The sequence below is a fragment of the Mobula birostris genome, chromosome 9 (assembly GCF_030028105.1).
Source record: "Mobula birostris isolate sMobBir1 chromosome 9, sMobBir1.hap1, whole genome shotgun sequence".
Classification (NCBI taxonomy): Eukaryota; Metazoa; Chordata; class Chondrichthyes; order Myliobatiformes; family Myliobatidae; genus Mobula; species Mobula birostris.
In genome coordinates, this window is record NC_092378.1 from 30,189,889 (window position 1) to 30,213,075 (window position 23,187).

Sequence of the window (23,187 nt, forward strand, 5' to 3'; positions counted from 1 at the left end):
CCACTTCCTGAGGATATTGAGCCAAGGGAGGCTCCATCTAGCCAACCATTCTAACCGTTCTGAAATATTACTTTATGTGTTGTGTGTGAGTTATAGTACTGTGTTTGCATCTTGGTCCAGAGGAACCTTGCTTCATTTGGCAGTATACCTGTATATGATCAAACGTTAATAAAATTGAACTTGTAAGTCTCTTTCACAGAGAACAGTGGGTGCCCTGACACACGCTGTCAGGCGTGGAAGTAGAGCCATATACATTAGGGGCATTTAAGACACTATTAGTCACATCTATGGTAGAAAAATGAAGGGCTATATAGGATAGAAGCATTAGATGGATCTTGGAGCACATAAGAAAGTAAGAAATAGGAGCAGGAGTAGGCCATCTGGCCTGTTGACCCTGCTCTGCCATTCAATGAGATCATGGCTGATCTGGCCGTGGACTCATCTCCACCCACCTGCTTTTTCCCTGTAACCCTTAATTCCCCTACTATGCAAAAATCTATCCAACCTTGTCTTAAATATATTTACTGAGGTAGCCTCCACTGCTTCATTGGGCAGAGAATTCAACAGATTCACCAGTCTCTGGGAAAATCAGTTCATCCTTATTTCCGTCCTAAATCTATGTCCCCCAAACTTGAGGCTATGTCCCCTAGTTCTAGTCTCACCTACCAGTGGAAACAACTTTCCTGCCTCTATCTTATCTATCCCTTTCATTATCTTATATGTTTCTATAAGATCTCCTCTCATTCTTCTGAATTCCAGTGGGTACAGTCCCAGGGGACTCAATCTCTCCTTATAGTCTGAACCCCTCATCTCTGTAATCAACCTGGTGAACCTTCTTTGTACAGCCTCCAAAGCCATTATTTTCTTTCTTAAGTAAGGATATCAGAACTGCACACAGTACTCCAGGTGCAGCCTCACCAGTACCCTGTACAGTTGCAGCATAATCTCCCTGCTCTTAAATTCAATCCTTCTAGCAATGAATGCCAACATTCCGTTTGCCTTTTTGATAGCTTGCTGCACCTGCAAACAAACCTTTTGTGATTCATGCACAAGCACTCCCAAGTCCCTCTGCACAGCAGCATGCTGCAATTTTTAACTATTTAAGTAATACTCTGCTCTTCCAGTTTTCATTCCTAAGTGGATGACCTTGCATTTACTAACATTGTACTCCATCTGCCAGACCCTTGCCACTAACTTAACCTATCCATATCTCTCTGCAGACTCTCTGTATCTTCTGCACAATTTGCTTTTCCACTCAATTTAGTATCATCAGCAAACTTAGATACATTATACTCGGTCCCCTCTTCCAGATTGTTAATGTATATCATGAACAGCTGCGGGCCCAGCACCAATCACTATGGCTCACCGCTTACTATTGATTGCCAACCAGAGTAACACACATGTATCCCAACTCTCTGCTTTCTATTAGCTAACCAATCCTCTGTCCATGCCAATACATCACCCCCAACTCTACGCATCCTTATCATAAGATAAGTCTTTTATGTGGCACCTTATCAAATGCCTTCTGGAAATCCAAATAAATAATGTCTATCTGTCCCCCCTCTATCCACTGCACTCATTATATTCTCAAAGAGCTCCAGTAGGTTGTCAAACAGGACCACCTTTGCTGAATCCATGCTGCATCTGCCTGATGGATCCAATCCTTTCCAAATGCCTCGCTATTTCTTTTTTATCAATAGCTTCAAGCATTTTCCCAACCTACAGATGTTAAACTAACTGACCTGTAGTCACCTGCCTTTTGCCTACATCCTTTTTTGAACAGTGGTGTGACATTCGCCACCTTCCAATCTGCTGGGACCTGCCCAGAGTCCAGAGAATTTTGATAAATTATCACCAAAGCCTCTATTATAACTTCTGCCATTTCTTTCAGTACCCTGGGATGCATTCCATCAGGACCAGCAGACTTTTCTACCTTCAGGCCCACAAGTTTGCTCAACAATACCTCTTTAATGATAGCTATTGTATAGAGGTCCTCACTTCCCATCGCATCCATTTCATCTCTCTTTGGCATGTTAGATGTGTCCTCCACCATGAAGACTGACACAAAATAGTCATTCAAAGCCTCTGCCATTTCCTCATTACCCAGTATCAATTCCCACTTCTCATCCTCCAAGGGACCTACGTTCACTTGAGCCACCCTTTTCCACTTTATATAATTATAAAAATTCTTACTATCCAGTTTTATATTTTATGCTACTTTATTTTCATAATCTAGCTTCCTTTCCTTCATTGCTCGCATAGTGGTACTTTGTTGCTTTTTAAAGTTTTCCCAATCTTTCAGTTTCCCACTACTCTTGCCGACTTTGCACGAGCCTTTAACTTGATGCCTTCTTTTATTTCATTAGTTATCCAAGGCTGGCTCTCTCCATCCTTCCTGTCCTTGGTTTTAACTTGAATATACTTTTGTTGAGAACCGTGAAAAATATTTTTGAAAATCTTCCACTGTTCCTCAATCGTCTCACAATATAGCCTGTGTTCCCAGTCTACACTAAACAAATCCTCCCTCATCCCATTGTAGTCTTGTAGTCTCCATTGTTTAGGCATAATACACTGGTTTTAGATTGAACTATTGCACCCTCCATTTCTATGAGAAACTCAATCTTACTGTAATCACTCTTTCCAAGAGGATCCCCAACTGCATGATCACTAATTTTACCTGTCTCATTGCACAGGATCAGACCTAAGATAGCACGTTCCCTTGTAGGTTCAGTAACATGCTGTTCAAGAAAGCTATCGCGGATGCATTCTATGAAGTCCTCCTCAAGACAGCCTCAACCAACTTTATTCACCCAATCTATGCGAAAGTTAAAGGCCCTCGTGCTAACTGTGTTCCATTCTTACATGCCTCAGATATTTCTCTGTTTATTGCCTGTGCCTCTGTAATGTTGTTATTCGGTGGTCGATAGACAACTCCCGCCAGTGATTTTTTTTTCCCCTTCACTATCCTAACCTCTACCCAGATGGATTCAACATTCTGCTCCTTAGACCTTGTATCATCTCTCACTACCACCCTGATCTCATCTTTAATTAAGAGCACTACCCCACCTCTCATACTGTCCTAACTATCCTTCAATATTACCTGATGTCCTTGGATATTTAATTCCCAACCCTCTCCACACTGCAACCATGTCACTGCAATGGCCACTAAGTCATACCCCTTTGTACTGATTAGTGCCACAAGTTCACTAACTTTGTTTCGAATTTTATGGACATTCAAATAAAGTGCCCTTACGTTCATTGTGCTTTTAAAATCTTTAATCTTTTACTCTTTTGCACTTGATTTTTCTTCACTCCACTCTTACTTTCTTTATCCACACTTTTCTTTTTTTCGTTTATCCATACATCTCCAATCTGTTGAATCCACCCCACTACTGTTTAGTTTAGAGGCCTGTCAACAGCCCTGGTTATGCGATTGGCTCGGATCCAGGTCCCATCACAGTTCAGGTGGAGCCCATGCCATTGGTGCCACTCCCTCCTTCCCCAGTACTTGTGCCAATTTCCCATGGATTCAAACCCACTTCTCCCACATCAAACCTTGAATGACACAGTTAACTCTCTAATCTTCTTGACCCTATGCCAATTTGCACATGGCTTAGGGATTACTACCTTTTTGATTCTGCTTTTTAATTTAGTCACTAGCTGCTCAAGTTCCCTCAGCAGAACCTCTTTCCTCATTCTACCTATGTCATTGGTACCCACATGGACCACGACAACTGGATCTTTCCCCTCCCACTGCAAACTCCTCTGCAGATCAGATAAGATGTCCCGAACCTGAGCTTCAGGCAGGCAACGCAGCCTTCGAGAAGCTCTATCCTTGCGACAGAGAACTCTGTCTATTCCCCTGACTATACTATCCCCAATTACCACTACATTTCTCTTCTCTCCCCTCTTGAATGGCTCCCTGAACTACAGTACCATAATTAGGTTGCTCGTACTTCCTAAAGCCCCCACTCTCATCCACACAGGGAGCAAGAATCTCAGGCCTGTTGGACAAGCTCAAGGGCTGAGGCTCCTCCAGCAGTGCCTCTTGGATCCCACTGCCCACCTCACTTGCAGTCACGTTCCCTCTTGTCCCTGACCACAGACCAAATTCGAGGCAGCTTAATCGAATGGGTGTGACCACCTCCTGAAACAGAGAATCCGGGTAACTCTTCCCCTCCCTGATGTGCCGCAGTGTTTGAAGCTCAGATTCCAGGTCATCAACTTTGAGCCTGTTCCTCGAGCAGCCAACACTTGCTGCAGATCAGATCTGGTCACCAGGAACCACAGTGCAGCTACAGAACATCACCTGATCCTGCATCATCCCTTAAATTAGCTGTGACTTAGTGACTTCTAAGTGAGTAGCTTAAAAGGTAAGCACAACATCGTAGGCAAAGGACCTGTGCTGCGCTGTATTGCTCTGTATTGTATGTTTGATGTTCATAAATAATGAGAATAAATTGTTCACAATATTCTAGATATGATTTTTCTCGAACAAGACTTCCTTATTTCTGTATTCCGTCTTTCTTGCAATAAAGGCTAATATTACTTCTGACTTCCTAGTCACTTGCTTTATCTGCTTATTAGCTTTCTGTTAATAAGCAGATCTGGGCGCAAGTGGGCAGCCAGCGCAGCTGTGGAGTAGGCAGTGTGTTCTCCGAATCTGCGAGATATCATCGGTAACCCCTGCGTCGGCCAGCAAGGCCTCGGCTCACTTCACTTCCAGCAGTGGGGAAACACAAGCATAAGGAACAGGCGAGACATGGTACAGGCAGAAGTGTGGATCTGTGAGGAAGAGAAGGGGATGTCAAAGGCAGTGGAACAAGGGTCCCAGGCGCAAGATCTCATGGGCAGAGTTATGGAGACTGGAGCCCTTCCGTATTTCCTTCCTGTTGCGATCCGTGTATGACACCTTTCCTTCGCCATTACATCTGTACACATGGGGGATGAGAGAGGACCCAAACTGTAAGCTCTGTGGTCAAAAGGGGACACTGACTCATATACTGTCCAGGTGTAAAACAGCTCTAACTGAAGGACGGTATAGGTGGCGCCATGATAAGGTGCTTCTGGCTCTTTCTGATACACTAGAGCGGGAGAGATGCAAGAAGAGGACGGCTGGCACAGATTTGAGGAAGGCTGTCACCTTCATCAAAGAGGGAGCCAGGCCTGTCGTAACGAAGCAACCAAAGCCCAATGTGGCGCACACAACCCTACATCCGGACATTGTACTGTGGTCAACAGAAGACAAGAAAATCATTCTGGTCGAGTTGACTGTGCCGTGGGAGGAGGGATGGAAAGAGGCCCACGAGAGAAAGGCCTTGAAGTACTAGCCCTTACTGCAGGAGTGTAAAGACAAGGGATGGCAGGCATGGTTGTTCCCTGTGGAGATCGGCTGCAGAGGTTTCCTAGCCAAATCAGCATGGCGGTTGTTGTCAGCTCTGGGCCTGGACGAAAGGAGCAAAAAACAAGCAGCTCGTATGATGGGGCAAGAGGCAGAACAAGCCTCTTGTTGGATTTGGAGTAGGCGAGATGAGGGAAGCTGGAAGCCAGGAGCAGATGGGCAGTGATTTGGCCACCACTACCAGCCCACCAACTGGACAGTGTCATGGTTAAGGGTCGAAACACTCAGTGAAGGTTGGGAACCACCTGATGACATCTGCTCCTGGCTGCGCTTACCTTATAAGGTATCTGGAGAATGCACCCTAACAGGTGTATGTAACAAGTCATGTAAAAGATCATCTGACCTGTGTAAACCACAGTATTCTATAGTTAATTAGGGAAACTGCATGAGAAGTCAGATGGATATGCATAGAGGTGCATTAGAAAGCTTACTTCCAGTGTTGAAGAAAATGGAGGAGTCCATTTTCAATTGTGTATAAGACTTTGTGCAGAGCTCAGAGCACACACTTTCCGATTTCAGTAGCATTCATAGATCCAAACTACAGTATAGCATCTTACAACTAATGTCTCACTCTGCACAAAGGGCCTTGCCACTGCATTATAAGCTTGAATTTCTGCCATTGTGTTTCCAGTTGCCAGTGCTCAGAGAGCAATGCAGTGTGTTACAACAGTACAGCAATGTTTCAGTGAGGAATCTCTTATGACCTTACCCAAATGGTAGGCCATGCACCTCATTCTAAAAAACAATGTGTACTCATTGCAAATAAAACTAGGTGAAAATCAACATGGAATGTTGATCTAAGGAATGGTGTCACATAGCAGCATCTAAGGAATGGTGTCACATAGCAGTATTTTATACTTGACATTCTCATTGCTGTGATCAGCAAACATGACTATAAATGCAACTCCAGCATTATAATGGCATATGGTCCACAGGCAAGACTTGAGTCAAAGGGAAGCATGCTAAAACTCACAGAAGTATGCATTTCCCTGATACATTTTAAACTACCATTGTAAGTAGGCAGATATACTGTATATGTGAGGCTTGATGACTGCATTGTGTTTGGAAGTCAATGCATGTGTCTCCGATGCTGTTTTAAATAGCTTTAAAATGTTGACAGGGTTCCTCCTGCAATGCAATGCTCTTTTGCAAAGAATGGGCATTACTGATATTTGACTGCAGTATTTGATTGCTGCTGGCACTTAGCCATGCAGCTGCAAGCTTGTCTGCCAGATCTTAAGTACAGTATTTGATACGGGGTGCAAACTTGGATGAGTCCAATAGGTTACTGAGTGCATGTTCTGACCAAGTGAGATATTAAAGGCAGAGCTGTAGTCAATGAAAAGGAGCCTTACATATGCATCTTTATTCTCCAGGTTTTCTAAGGAGGAATGTAGGTTACCCCTGGTTAGCAATGTCACTTCCTGCCTCTTTTACCTCCCTCCTTTCCATTGGGACATTTCTAAACTCAGAAACATCCAGCAGCCATTCCTGCCCTTGTGTCAGCCAAGTCTTTGTAAAGGCTACAATGTCATAATTCCATGTACTGATCCATACTTCTAAGTTTATCACCCTGGTTCCTGATACTTCTCACATTAGATTAGACACATTTCAACCCATCGAACCAACTGCATGTATACCCTATCCACTGCCTATCCTTACTCACAGTTTTCTACACATTGCATCTACCTTACACCAACTGCTCCACCCTTTGACCTATCACTCTGGTCCCCATCCCCCTGCCAACCTTCCCAGCAGCTCTAGTAAACATGCCTGCAAGGACATTGGTCCCCCTCATGCGTAATCCATCGCTTATGCACAGGTCATACCTTCCCCAGAAAGGATCCCGGTGATCCAAAAAATCAGAAACCCTGTGCCCTGTACCAATTCTTCAGCCACACGCTCATCTGCCATATCATCCTATTCTTACCCTCACTAGTCCATGGCAAAGACAGCAATCCAGATATTACTACCCTTGACTTAAGTCTTTAAAGCTTATTTTTTTTTATCATCCTTTACATTATTATAGATGAAGAGGTCTGAGATTTTGGTTGCTAACTTCATATCCTGAGGTCACCTGCAAGAGAGGTGAAGAAACTTGGCTGTGATAGAATAAAGGACCCTACGGAAAATCCTGGCAATTTTGGATGACGTTTCTCAACCTCTGCATGGCACCTTGGCTGAACAGAGGAGCACATTTAGTAATAGGCTAAGATGGCTGCACTGCTCCAAAGAGCTCTATAGTAGGTCATTCTTACCCTCGGCCATAATGAGTCAACCTATAGCCGGGAGAAGTGGTGGCCCCCTTCTGTTAGACTGTTTAAAATAATTTATTTTTTGTTCTTTCTTATTTCTCTTCTAACATTTGTATATCTGTGCACTTGTAATGCTACTGTGATACTGTAATTTCCTTTGGGATCAATAAAGTACCTATCTGGCAACACTCATCAAGATAATTGAAGTCGACAATTTGGGCCAAGACCCTTCGTCAGGACTAAGGGTCTCAGCCCGAAACATTGACTGTACCTCTTCCTAGAGATGCTGCCTGGCCTGCTGCATTCACCAGCAAATTTGGTGTGTGTTGCTTGAATTTCCAGCATCTGCAGAATTCCTCCTGTTAAAGTATCTATCTGTCTAGTTTTAGTCTGTTTTGCCACCTAGTGGAATGTTTCAGTATAGGTACAAACTTGTTTTGGGAAATCAATCACCATCCATAAATCTTCAGGGAAGTCTTCAATTATCTCCTTGTACCTCAGCGACTAATGAATAATGTATTTGAACACTTGGCTCCTACTGTCTCTTTAAAGTTGTCTTTTATTTCTTCTGATGTTCTAGCAGGAATGGAGTAGCAGGCATACAATTACCACAAAAGTACAATAAATTGATGCCATCAGATACAAGCCAAGGTCTCGATGAATCAGGATTATATAGACAATAGGTGCAGGAGTAGGCCATTCAGCCCTTCAAGCTAGCACTGCCATTCACTGTGATCATAGCTGATCATCCACAATCAGTACCCTGTTCCTGCTTTCTCCCCATATCCCTTGGCTCCGCTATCTTTAAGAGCTCTATCGAACTCTTTCTTGAAAGAATCCAGAGAATTGGCCTCCACTGCCTTCTGAAGCAGAGCATTCTGCAGAACCACAACCCTCTGTGTGAAAAAGTTTTTCCTCAACTCTGTTCTAAATGGTCTACCCCTTATTCTTAAACTGTGGCCTCTGGTTCTGGACTCCCCCAACATCGGGAACATGTTTCCTGCCTCTAGCCTGTCCAATTCCTTAATAATCTTATATGTTTCAATCAGATCCCCTCTCATCCTCCTAAATTCCAGTGTATACAATCCCAGTAGCTCCAATCCTTCAACATATGACAGTCCCGCCATCCCTGGAATTAACTTAGTGAACCTACGCTGCACTCCCTCCATAGCAAGAATGTCCTTCCTCAAATTTGGAGACCAAAACTGTACACAATACTCCAGGTGTGCTCTCACCAGGGCCCTGTACAACTGCAGAAGGACCTCTTTGCTCCTATACTCACCTTCTCTTGTTATGAAGGCCAACATGCCATTAACTTTCTTCACTGCCTGCTGTACCTGTATGCTTACTTTCAGTGACTGATGAACAAGGACACCCAGATCTCGTTGTACTTCCCCTTTTCCTAACTTGACACCATTCAGATAGTAATCTGCCTTTCTGTTCTTGCCACCAAAGTGGATAACCTTGATTTCACATTAAATGAAAATAGAACTGGGGGTAAAGGTTTGAAGGGAGTGACACCCCCCCCCCCTCTGTTTCTTGGCCTTGGGTCGCCTCCACCCCCCGGGCCAGGACCCACAACCCCACGACCTCCACCCTCGGCCTTCACCACCAACATACCAGGTCAACCAATGCCCGGTCTTCTCCTTTATCCCCGTTGAGCTTATTATCACTAACTTTTAGAATTGAACAAGCACACTAGATGAAACTGATCTTCATTTCAACCACAAACAAAAGTCCATTTGGTACCATCTTCATCTGAGCAGTGAGAAATCCGAGACATGAAATGTTTAAGTGTATGAAAGGTATCTTACAGGAAAGTTCCTGTAGCATTAAAACAATGCATATGTTGCAGCACGTATATTTTTTGTAAATTTAAATTATAGTACAATTGACTCTGAAAATACAAATATATTATTCATGCAAGTATGTTATTCATGTTGTCAGTTGTTTTGACCACTTTGGCACAAAGGTTACGTTGATAGTTCACATAAACGTATCTTTCAAAAATGACTGAGCTGGAAGCAGAACTGTGCATATAAGCAATAAATAGTGGTCACACGGTAAACGATTTTCTAAAGAAAAGCCCAATGTTATGACAGGCTTATTTGTTAGAATTCATGAGCCTACCCAGGATAATGGTCTACGCCTGAGGCAAATGTTTGTACTTCGTATTTCACACTTCTTGGTTGGGTTAACTGGCCTAAGCCTCTGTGCTAATTATTAAAATTATTTTAGACAGTGCAGGCAATTGTTGATAATTCATCTTCTTTAAACTGCAAACTGCAGGAAACGGTATCTCAGCTCCATTTTAATATCACTGTTCTATGTCTACCGCTGATGAAGATGAGCGGAGTTGGTGAATTGAACTCCTCATCCTCCTTCATAACCTTTTGAGGTCAGATCAGCTGCTAAACAGTCTCTGGCTTTGTGAAGGCTACAACATAGACCTTAGGACACAGTGACAACATTTGGGTATTTAGGGAATACATGGAGGGGAGAGAGGAAGAAGGGTTGTGGACTTTCTTTGATCTTACACTGGATTAGAATTCTTTATTGTCTCTGATTATGTTCCCTGCCACAGTTTACAAAGAGTACCAGAAGGCAATATGCAAACAATGGTTCAATGGTTCCATTAAATATCAGAGAATGTGTACAATATACAGCCTGAAATTCTTACTCTCTGCAGACATCCTTGAAACAGATGAAAATCACCAATGAATGAATGATAAAGAAAAAAAGTAAGAAGCCCGAAGCCCCATGCCCCCTCCCTTGCAGCAAGCAGCATCAACTCTTCCCCTCCCTCCACTTATTCTAGCATAAAGCATCAGCATTCCCACCACCCACCATGCAAGGAGCAGCAAAGCCACCCCAGAAGAGACCATGGTCTGCAGTACATCAAAAACTAACTGTTCACTGCAGCATTTCAACATCCCACAGGGCCTCTCTCTCACTAACGAGAGAGAGACAGATATCAATTTTTGCACCGCGGGAGGGAGGGACAAACAGTCACTGTTCCGATGTTACTGTCACAGTCGGCAGTATCACTTTTTATTTCGAGTTCCCCAACTTGAAAATCAGCAGCAGACACTCATCTGCCATCGAGAGAGGGAGAGGGGGAGGGAAGGAGAGCATCGCCCGAGTGCAGAGGCCTCTCTTTTCGACAGCCGCTCTCGCTGTTGCGGCTCTCCGTAACGTTCGTGACACACGGTGAGAATTCACGTCCACAGGGCCGTACAAAGCCACACCCAATAGTGCCTAACTACAGGCTGTACCTGGAGGTCGGTGAGCTCCAAGAACAGGAACACACTGCTGTGCAGAGCCGCAGTTTGAGTGCTGCTGTAGTCACAGCCTCTGACAGGACCCCATCCACCATGAAAAGGAGAATACAAGAAAGTTTCCAAAGTTCAGGAATACTTGTTAGTTTGTGAGATCATTAGCAAGGTCAGCACTGACCGTGATGAGCGGAGTCCTTACACAGCTACATTGCTCTGGTAAAGGTACTCTCACAGTGCTGAGAAGGATTAGCTACACAAGGCTGAAATGTAGCTTGATTGGTCTTCAAGTCCAAGAATAGGTTTGGCATTCCAGATTGATGCTGCCATTCATTATACAAGTGAAATGAAAGTTTTATCATAAGTTCTTATGACGCTGTTGCCACTTTGTAATCCCATAAGAAGTGAAGAAAGGGTTAAATGGCAGCAATATGTTATAGGTAGAGAAACAGCATTTAGGAACACAAGTACAAGGGCACCCTATACCATCTCCTCTGCACTAGTTGTGTTAGGTGGTGGTAAAGGTTTACCTGTTGATATGATGACTATTTGTGGGATACAGCAGACAGAGACTTCTTGTAAAACTAATATGTACTGCATCTCTGGCACTGGTGTTCCTAGTGCCACATTTCCCAGAGTCAACCTCATTGAGGATCACTTCACCCAAATGCAGCTTTCTGTCTGCAGTGGCATTGCACAAAATGAGCAACTGTGACTCAAGGGCCAAACTGCGTGCACACACTCGAGATACCTCAGCCAGTGAGAGTGTGTATATTGGGCTATGAGAATATTAAATGCCCACATAACATACTTGTAAAATGTGAAGCAGCTTATCACCTTTTCAACACACACAAAATGCCGAAGGAACTCAGCAGGCCAGGCAGCATCGAGGGAAGAGAGTAAACAGTCAATGATTCGGGCCGAGACCCTTCATCAGGACTGGAAAGAAAGATGAGAAGCCTTGTGCGTGTTGCTTGGATTTCCAACATCCGCAGATTTTCTCTTGTTCGTGTTCTCCCCTTTTCTACCATTTAGGTACTCAAGGCATTGGTTTGTGTCTCCTCCTCCACGAGCCCAAAGTGATTCCGTGAGTATCTGCTTATTCACTGAATCTTCCTAGACCCGGCAGTCATAAACAAAAGATCTGTTTTCAACTGCCCATCATAATATCGAAGTTATATTTGGTCTGTAGCTGAAATATCTGCAGGCCAAGAGCCACAGTGGTAATAAGGGCAGGGGTACAATTTCTGACCTGGACTCTCTCTATTTCTGACCTAGATAGTGTTATGGAGCATTGAATGACCCAACACACTCTGGATGCACAAGTTCCAGTGGCCTCATACATGTAATTTTAACCCTCTTCATTCATTGATGCAGTGTATTTCTTAAAGCTGTTCATCTGAACTTTGTATATTAATGTTCTCTATGTGTTTTCTCTTTCATAAACATATGCCAATTAATGACAGTTACACTATATTCTTTTGGAAACTTTAAGGACCAGAAGGTCAAATCTTACAGTGTTTATAAGAAGACAACAATTGAAATGAAGTGTTATATTCTGCAGTTTTCTACTGCAGTCTGTTGAGTTGCAATATTGCAATGGATGTCAAATATATGAGGGGAAGAATGAATGAAACTTCATAACAGGAGTGGAAAATGGGAGTTTCGAACAGTGGAGACCTTCATAATTATTGTTGCCTCTCCTGTTCCAATACCTCCCTGTGCCAAGACTCCTTCACTTTCTGTAAAGGAACCACAAATTGGAACTTAAGTGACCCACTGCCATCATGCCACATCTCCACAACCCATCCTCACTCCAGCTGGTGACCATCAGCATAATCTAACTAGACATGCAAATAAAACTGACTAGTTGTTTGTCACACAATTTCCATTTTACCAACCACCTCAGTATTGTGTCTGGGCAACGTACTCAGATCTTGTCATGTTGTCTACGCTCTAAATTAACACATTGATTTGGCTACAGTGCACAGTTCTCTTGTGCTACATATGCCTTATCAGCAGTTTGGTTCATTCAATTCCATTACAGTGAATCGGAATCAAGTTTAATATCACTGGCTTATGTCGTGGATTTTGTTAACTTTGAGGCACCAGTACAATGCAATACATAATAATAGAGAGAGGAAAAAACTGTGAATTACAGAAGTATATATTATACTGTATAATGTAAACTGAACTCTGATTTGAGATGAAAACAAAATTGCACTATGCTTGGTGATGGGTTGTTTTGTCTTGAGTTTCACAAAGTTTATGTTTCCCTGTTGAAATAATTTAAGAAAGGCAATTCTGAATAAGAAAGACAAAGTGACTTATCAAAGGTAAGAAATGATGTATAATGATTTGAATGATTTATAATGCGGCCAAAAATGCAAGATAGCCAGCTTTAAGGCATCCTCAAGCCCAAACAATTGTTGCAATTTTAAATCCACAAAACCAGGATTAGATGTGAAATGAATTGCTATAATTATTTACAGCCTCACGCTATTCTCTTGGGCTGACGCAGATCACTCCTTGTATAATTGGATACCATAAGGCAACCCCTAACAGTTAGGGTTATGGCTTTGAAGAACTACTAAGGCACAGTAATACAGCAGAAAAAACACGCCCTTCAGCCCAAGTTACCTGTACTGCTCTGGGTGCCCACCTAAGCTAGTCACATTTGACTGGGTTTGACCTGTATCCCACTAAAGCTAAGTTGTCATTCCCACTTCAGAGAAAGGAGAAGATTGGTTAGCGTGGGAAACTGAAATGACGCACACAGACCAAACAGAATTTTTTTTTTTGCTGCACTTAAGACACAATCACCCTTTGAGAGATCCATTGTGCTATCTTTTTCTCTTATTGTTCTCCAAGCTGACAGTTCCAATGCTATCCATAAAACATGGAAATACGTTCCATTTCCTACTTCCAATCCATCATATTTGCTTTGAAATGGTATTTGTGAAATCTAATATTTCTGCAGTCTAACACTTCACTTTTTACATGTTCAAAATACGTTGTATATCTCTGAGTAAATCATCTAAATGTTGGTGAACATTTTGCCGACCAGCCCTCATTCCATTAGCATTCCTGTTGCCCACAGTATTGGTACTTCCATCGACGGTCCCTGTCAATAAGAAGATGAGGACAGCAAATTAAGATATAATAAAATATCTTGGTTGAAAATATATAGAGGAGATTTCACTAATAGAAACAGTTTCAAATTCACATGGAAATTGATAGTCCACAATAAACATAATTTCATCAGTATAGATTTCCCATTTACAAACATACTAAATTACCTCTGTTGCTGCCTCTATACAATTTCTGAAAGTGCCTTTATAACCCAGGCAATTAAACCAAACTCAGAAGGATCTTGACAATATTTGAACACAACGTATTACCCAAAAAGAGAACCAAAGTAAAAATGATAACAAGCAGCGATTTACTCACTCGTAATGGTTATCATGGTAGCTGGAGACGCTGACAAGGTAGCTGGAGTCTGGAACTTGCCAACTGAAGTACCCGTCGAAAATATTCACGTAGTTTGTCCAGACACAGTTTTGGAGGCAGACATTTTCAGCGTGGCAGCAGTAAAATCTCCATCTGACATAGATAAAGCAATAAACCAATCACTAAGACAGTATTTAAACATAATAAAGGGTTTGATCAGGACGATGTATGCAGACTGGTGCGCTTCAGTGAAGAATGGCCCTGCGGTCTGCATTGGCTAGTGGGACGGCGCTGAACTGAATACTACTGGTTTGATGTTTGATATTCTATGTGTTGCTCACTCCTTTTTTACCGTTTGCACAATTTGGTCCTTTTTTTTGTGCATCGGGTGTATGATTTTTTTTGAAGGGGTTCCATGATGTTTCTTTGTTTCGTGGCTACCTGCGGGAGGACAGATCTCAGAGTGGTATTTTGTATGCATTCTTTAGTAATGAATCTAGTTTGAACTTGGAATATAAAGGAGCCTTAAAGCTGCTAATAAAAGAGAATATGGATAAAATAGGACATATAAGAACATTTGGAATTGCATGTACAGTACATACCAAATGGGGGAGCGGTGAGTGAAGAGAATAGTGGTGTGGTCATAAAGAGCAGGGATGGGCACAGACTGCCTTGCCTCTGAACTATTATCTCAGTAGCACTAAGCTGGAAGTGAACGTCTGTGCCTTGTGTGTGTTGTTAGTGCAGTAATGTGTAATGCGTGCAGTGTAATATGGAGAATTGCAAAGATTTTTCTTCAGGATTATTGGTCTTTTCTGTCGCATGTTTCACTGCGCATTTGCACAGATCAGGTGCATGCCAATTCATCATATGGATCCTATAAATTTCTAAGATTTTCAAAGGTATTTGATTAAAGCGGTTTGCAAAATATCTCTCAAACATGAAGAAATCTGCAGATGCTGGAAATTCAAGCAACACACATCAACGTTGCTGGTGAATGCAGCAGGCCAGGCAGCATCTCTAGCATTTCCTAGGGATGCTGCCTGGCCTGCTGCATTTACCAGCAACTTTGATGTGTGTTGAAAAATATCTCTATCAGCTTATCATTTTTTTTGCATTGAATGGCAAATGTATTCTGTGCTGTTGATGTATGAATCCAGACCATTCCAAACCTAACCTAGTGGCTTCACTTTGAGCAGGCACCATTGCCTTCACACTCAATTCCAATCATATTGTTTATCCTGAAAGACTTCTTGTTTCTTTCCACTTAAGAGCTTCTGATCTTACCCGTAGGAGTCACGGTTTCTGATGTAATTGGATTATCTATGCTGCTATTTTGCAACTTTTCCACTTTAACAGTTGCAAGATGTGGGCCAACAACCCCAAATAGTAATTTATGGTTTTCTTGTGCTCGGATCTAAATTTGAGCCCCCTTGCTTCTAGTCTCCATTGAGTCACAGTGATTTACTGTACAACAGGAAATTTATAGACACTTAATGCTTTGGTCAACTTCGTCATGTCAGCCAGCTTCAATTCTTTTCTGATCCTTTTTCACTAGAGGTTCATAGCAGAGCAACATGTAGAGAGTGTGTAGAGAACTAGACAGGAACATCAGAGAACTCTAAATGGTGTGTTTGGTTTTCTCAAAGTTCCCCTTTGTGTACACCTGCACATCATCACAGAGGTGATCAGATATTCTGCAGTCACTGTCACAATCATTTCACATCAGACAGCTTTTGCTTTTAAAAAGAAAATGATGAGGTACCGTAATAGTGCTTTTAGGTTTTGGCACTGAAAATTATCATCCAGGTACCTTTCAAGTGTGCTATGTCTTTTCACATTCTCCTGTGAGTTGAAATCCCTAAAATGAAAGAATATTTCTCTTCCCAGCTCCTCTCTAATCCTGTGATCTCTCATTTTTCTAATTAGTCTACTATAGGGGTCAAACATTTGATAAGATCCACGTGATTACATTGAGTGGCATCTCTTTTCCCCGTTAGCACCTCAGCATCTTAGTGGGCAATATCCCGTCTGTAATTGAATGAATAGGAAATGGTCAGAAGAAGTCTACCCCCAACTGAACTGTATATTTGATAAGGTTGATTTACATTGTCCCTCAACATTTTTTGTAACAGTTTGCCCAGAGCAGGAGCTCATCTAATTGTCTTATAATTGGTTTGTCTCTTTCTCCCTTTTTAATCTGTGGTACCAAGTTAACAATTATCCAGTCTGTGCCTGTAGTCAAAGAGATCAGAACCTTTGCTATTTTCCTACCCTCTTCCATTAAGAGCCTGAAATGCCTCTTCCACAGACATTGGATCCATTTGTACTTTGAATGTTTAATGTGAGTGTTCCTTTCGGAACTGTGCATATTATGTGGTATGATTTTAGATTCATTATTGTTCCAGTCACTGTTGTGAGCTAACTGCCTTCAAAGAACACACACAAAAATTGCTGGTGAATGCAACAGGCCAGGCAGCATCTATAGGAAGAGGTACAGTCGACGTTTCGGGCCGAGACCCTTCATCAGGACTAATGAAGTTACTTTAGTCCTGGCGAAGGGTCTCAACCCGAAACGTCGACTGTACCTCTTCCTATAGATGCTGCCTGGCCTACTGCGTTCACCAGCAATTTTTATGTGTGTTGCTTGAAATTCCAGCATCTGCACATTTCCTCGTGTTTGTGCCTTCAAAGAAGGATGTTTTATTGAGGAGGAGCCAAATTGAGAAGGATATTCTTTCAGTAAAAGAGAGTTTAGGGAAATAAACAGAAAGAGAGACGGTAAAGAAGAAAAAAAAACACACACACACAACCAGAAAAACAGAGGGAAAGCCAAACCTCTTGTTGTTGGTAGAGAAGGTCTGTCAGACCACTAATAGAGGTGAAGTTAAAAATGGAAACAATACCAAATCAGTGAACACTATCATTTTTTGTTGATTTTTGCAAATGGAAGAAATTACAGTCAATTGTTTTAAAATAGACAGAATCCAAAGGCTAATGAGGATGAAGCAAATAATTTACAAAGTACCTCCTATCCTCTTCATGGTTCTGGTGGTAAGACTGTACACCACTAATAATGGAGTTAAATGGGCAGGTGAAGGTGAATTCTTCATCAAAGTTATTCACGTAGTTGCTCCACGTACAAAAAGGCTGCTGGCTGAATGACGTCCGACATAGGAAATCCCATTGACGATCCTCATGGTGATTGTTATGCTGACTAGAACAGAAAGTACGGAGCATTTTCAGGAGAATTGCAGTTTTTAGAATACCTAGAACCGCAGGTCTGGAAATCCATAAGAATGTGTATTCTGTTAAACCGGATGAAGAAAGTCTCTTCCTTTACTCTCAAAATAATCAACTGAAATGTGCGGAGAGAGCACTGAACCAATGTTCATTGTTCCACAGCCCAAAGGATGTCACTTATACCCCAAAACAAGACCGGTAGTGAAGTTAGTGAGGGTGATGGGAATACTCCCCTGGCCTAGAGGTGTTATAACAAGGTGGCTGAAAAAAGAAATTCAGAACTTATACACTCAGTAGCCACAGGAGTGGACCCGGTAACCCAGTGTGATCTTCTACTGCTTTGCCCACAGAAGAGCCACTCACTGGATTTTTGTTTTTTTGTTTTTTTGTTTTTTACACCATTCTCTGTAAACTCCATAGATTCTTGTGTGTCAAAATTTCAGGAGATCAGCACTTACTGAGATACTCAAATCACACTGTTAAGCACCAACGATCATTTAACTGTCAAAGTCACTTAGATCACATCTCTTCCCTATTCTGATGTTTATGCTGAACAACAACTGAATCTCTTGACCAAACCAAAAAGTCTGCATGCTTTTGTACATTGAGTTGCCGCCACATAATTGTCTGATTAAATACTTGCATTAACGAGCAGGTGTACCTAATAATGTGGCCCCTGAGTGTTTGTACTAAAACCAATCCCACCATTATAGAATTTAAATCTGCCACCAAATTACCGTGCAGAAGCTTTTATTCACTTACCTGATAATTGTATTAATTGTTTCAAATGTGGGGCAAGTAAAAGACAGTTCGCCATCAAAGTCATTCACCCAGCGATTTTCTGAAATGGAGCACAGTCATTTCTAATTCGCCAGACATAAAATGTGATACAAGTACAGTTGAAGCTGTCTTTCAAGAAATTGACAATTAGTAACAATTATAAGATGCAGGTTCAGGAACTTGTAGAGGAGAAAATATTTAATCTGCCAAATTTCAATGCAAAATATATGTTTGGAACCAACTGAACTATGATATCAAACACTACCTAATGTGGTTTAAAATCTGTGTCATTATCTGAAAAATAAATCACCAAAGGGGTTCTCATTTCAATAATTAATTTATTTAACTCCTGTATAAATGCCAGCCTTTATAGTTTACTGAAAGGAACTGAATTCTTAACAGCTGTGTATTTGTAGTGTGATCTATTTTAAGAGATTAAATGATCTGAATCCTCTACAGCAGCAGGGGAAGGTATGAAGAGGGGAATGTGAGGAGAGAAAGGGAAGGAGGAATGAAGGGTGGGGTGGGGAAAAAGGTATTTTCCATCAGGCCGAGTTCTCCTCACACCTGCAGAAGTGAACCTAATTTTATATTGCAATTTGAAGTTAAGAAACAGAGCGTGGCAGGAAGTAGTAGCCCAGAACTCGGAGAAATGGAAATAGGATGTAAGAAACGTGTGTTCATCACCTCCAAAAACAGCCTCTTGTTCTCAGAAATCAACCAAAGGGACTTTCTCTTAACTGCCCCCAATATAATTATATCCCCACTTAAATATGAAAACAAAAATGCACACAATATCCACGTGTGGTCTCATGAAAGGTCTGTATTCAATCTTCCTGGAAAACGTTTCACTTACTTTGATGATAATTTGCTGTTCTGGTACGCTAGCTTTCTAATTTTGTGTATGACTACTGTACATCTGGATGGCCGCAACATCCTTTTCCACCTCAGCAATATTATATTTTTGCTACACGTCCAACCAAAGTGGATAACCACAACTTATACTCCATTTGCCAAAGTTTGCAAACCCTTTTGCTTTGCATTCTCCGCACAACTTGCATTTCCGTCTCACTCCCATCTTGGAAGTGGAAGAGCTCGAGCTTAATCACACTGTCTAGTTCGCCGATGACACGATAGTGGTGGGGCTCATCACAAATAACAATGAGATGGCCTACAGAGAGGAGATAGAAGAGCTCAAGGCCTGGTGCCAGGCAAATAACTTCTTCTACGTTGTCTACAAGACAAAGGAGATGGTAAGGAGAACTTTGACCACTTGCACCACTCTTCGCATTGGTGGCACAGCAGTGGAAGCTGCAAACAGTTTCAAACTCCTGGGGGTGCACATCTTGCACCACCTTTCATGGTCCCAGAGCATATCAGGAAAGCCCACCAACACCTCCACTTCCTGTGGAGACTAGAGAGGGATGGACTATACATATCAGTACTCACGACTTTCTACAGGTGTGCAGTAGAGAGCATTCTGACATGCAGAATCACTTCATGGTATGGAATCTGCACTGTGGCAAACAGGAGGGCTCTACAATGGGTAGTCAAAACTGCCCAAAGCATCATTGGCACCAACCTACCTGCCATCAAGGACATACATAGCTGTGCAGAAGTCTCAGGTGCATATATACAGCTAGGGTGCCTAAGACTTTTGCACAGTACTGTATTTGTCAACGTAGAGTGGAGAACGAGTGTGTAAATCCGATGAGCAAAGGATATTGGGAATAGCGAGAGTGGAGTGCCACAGGAGGGGCAGGGGGCAGAGAAGGAATGCCATGGGTGAGGGGAGGTGCAAGTGCAGACATACCCTGCTCTGAGACAGGAGAGACGCACATTTGATTCCAAACAATTGGTTTATTGATCGTTACAGAGTGTCTCTCTGGTGCTTCCCACTCTTTCCCCTTTTCCCAACCATGATTCCCCTTCCCACTCTCAGTCCACATTAGAGACCCATATCAGAATTTTCACTCATGTATGTCATGAAACTTGTTTATTTACAGCAGCAGCAGCAGCAACATTACAATGCAATACATAAAATTATTACAGTACTGTGCAAAAGTATGTGCCGATGACTTTTGCAGAGTACTATGTATACAGAAAAGTGTTGGAAAAGACCAGCAATATCATGAAACATTTTACCCACCCTGCTTATGGACTGATTATCCCATTCCTGTCAGGGAGGAGGCTATGTAACATCCATACCAAGACCACCAGACTCAGAAAAAGTTACTTTCTCAGGCATTAAAACTGATCAACACCTCCACCCAATATCCCCTCCCCTCACTCTCTTCCACCAACGTTCCCTCTAATCTTTTTAAAGCTGCATGGAGCAACCATTGCTCAGAACCAAAAATTTTTAGGGGGCCTGAAAACCATGGCATTTTAAGAGTTTTTTTAAAAATATGCACATCAAACAAACACAAACCACAACTCACAACAGAATTAAATGATGTCAGAAAGGCAAAACAGTCAGGCGCAATGGCAAAAGTAATATATTTTCACTAGACTGTGTCACCTTTCTGCAAGCCAGTGGTTTATTAGCAATGAGCTACTGACTTCCATTCTGTGTTTATTGTTACAATTTGTAACAGTGTTGTAACTTGAAACAGTGACAACATAAATATGCTGAAGCTGTAAAATGTTTCAAAGTAAAGGTTGTGGTTCATTTGTTATTTAGAAAATTTGATTATATTCATTAACACATAATTATAGAGTATTTCACAATTATATTAACATAATTCAAAAATATATTAACATAATATAAAAGAAAATTCCATCTGTGTGACAACAAAGACTATATGCATGGGAGCATTTCAGTTACTGTGCAGCCACACACCTGAGCAGCTTAGAGGAAACAGTGACCCTCATCACCACTAATGTATTATTTCCTGTCAGAGTCACCTTATGTCCAGACACTCCTGTGCTTAGCCCCATTTTATGGACATGCAAATAATCTTAAATGAACTACCATATGTATTTATATTTATTGTGTTTTTCATTATTGTGTTTTTTTGTGCTGAATCGGATCCAGAGTTATAATTACTCTGTTCTCCTTTACACTTATATTCTGAAAAAATACATTAAATGATCTTGAATCTTTCAATTTTCAACAAACTTGGTTACAATACCCTTGGTGTACTGATATTAACTTGACTGATTCAAAGATTTTCCATGTTCCCAATTCATACAAGACAAAACTAACTTTCCTGAGTGTATAACCATTGCACATATTAAAGTATATGCAACAATGTGTACATTCATATGGTTTATAACTCTTAAAAACAACTCTGGAATGTCCCGTGTTTTCAGAGTTGAAGCATCTGTGTGATACAGTACAATACTGAAACGTGAGGAAACTACCAATGAGCACGGTGTCTATGGTTTATGGAGAAAAAACTGAATTCACCATCATGATTTCAGGTCACTGTCTCTGGCTCCTGGAATGTGCACATGGAAATATTGGGAGATGACATGTCTGGACTTTCTCGGGATTCTCGGGAAGAAAAAGAATTGTATACATTTCTCTGACATTAAATGTACCTATTGAAACCTATTGAAAATCTTTATCAGTTCATGAAAAATAATAGCACAATGTAACACCGGGTTAATAATGATGTATTAAAAAGAGAAAATGCTGAAAACAGTCTGCAGGTCAGGGAGAGAAATAGTTATTGATTCTGGTTTAAGACACTTCATCAGAGTGCTGGCTTGCTAAGTGTTTCTAGTATTTTCTGCTTTTATTTCAGAATTCCCTGAAGTTTCTTCGATTTTCAATAATGGTGCATTGCTTTGTTTATCTACTCAGGTGCAATTTTCATATTTTACTTGATGTTATACAGCAGATTTCCAGTGACTTAACCAGGAAGCCTAAAATCATCAGGTGTTTCTGCTGAAAATGAAAACATTACTGATTTTAGTTAACATCATTTCTTATGGGAGATGGAGTCAATTGCAACTAGGAAAATTGTGATAATTGCAGTGAAAAGTCTGAATCGTAAAAGGTTCAGCTTCCATGCCTAAAAATGACTTTGCTTTAAATACAATGCAAGACTTAGCTGCATGAACAATTAACTCACAGATTTTTGTCCTCCAAAGATAAAACAAGTATTTGATTCTAAATTATGGAACAGCATAATTAACTATTTTCTCTCTGTATTAAAGTTCAATAACTCATGCATAAAAACAGCATTGGTGAGATTGGACGATTGGATTATAAGTGGAACATATGAAACAAAATATTAAATGCCGACCATTGTGTGGAGGCTGGAGTAATGGAAGACCCATATCAATGTCGTAGTCTCCTGGATTGTCTTTAAATATCCCATGTGAATTAACTCAGGAAGTCTCAGTCCAGTTCTAATGAACAACTAGCCTGCAACCAATCAAAAATTATAGATCTAACAGTAATTCAACATTAACTAATGTTGGCCAGAACAACAGGATAGTAAAACATCCTCCTTTCATTTAAACTTCAATTAGCCTGATGTCTTAGCATCCCCCTTTTGATGCTGGTGACTACTCCCTGTGAAGTACTGAGTATGTTGGATTAGTGTAGTGCGAGATAACCAAGCTTTTACTGTACCTGAAGGCTCTCCATGGATACCAGCAATGACAAGAAGAAGAAGAAGACCGAGTGTCCTCATTGTTTCTGTTCAAAGGGTGGCACTTACACGAGGCACTTATTCCTCATATTTATATCCAGGCAAGTGTTTCCAACAGCTGCTTGTTTAAACACTAATCAGTTTTTTGTATTTGTATTTCACAATCCCATTTAGTG

At 41.4% G+C, this 23,187-nt stretch overlaps 1 protein-coding gene across 1 annotated transcript; it reads right to left on the reverse strand.

The window, feature by feature from the left end:
* Window positions 1–13,291: 13,291 nt before the first annotated feature.
* LOC140202627 (hemagglutinin/amebocyte aggregation factor-like) lies at window positions 13,292–23,055 on the reverse strand. Its single transcript, XM_072267701.1, has 5 exons — window positions 22,993–23,055; window positions 18,387–18,465; window positions 17,410–17,598; window positions 14,382–14,534; window positions 13,292–14,055 (listed from the first exon to the last, which is right to left on the reverse strand). The coding sequence occupies exons 1-5, from the start codon at window positions 23,051–23,053 to the stop codon at window positions 14,010–14,012; spliced, it is 528 nt and encodes a 175-aa protein (XP_072123802.1). The 5' UTR covers window positions 23,054–23,055; the 3' UTR covers window positions 13,292–14,009.
* Window positions 23,056–23,187: the final 132 nt, after the last annotated feature.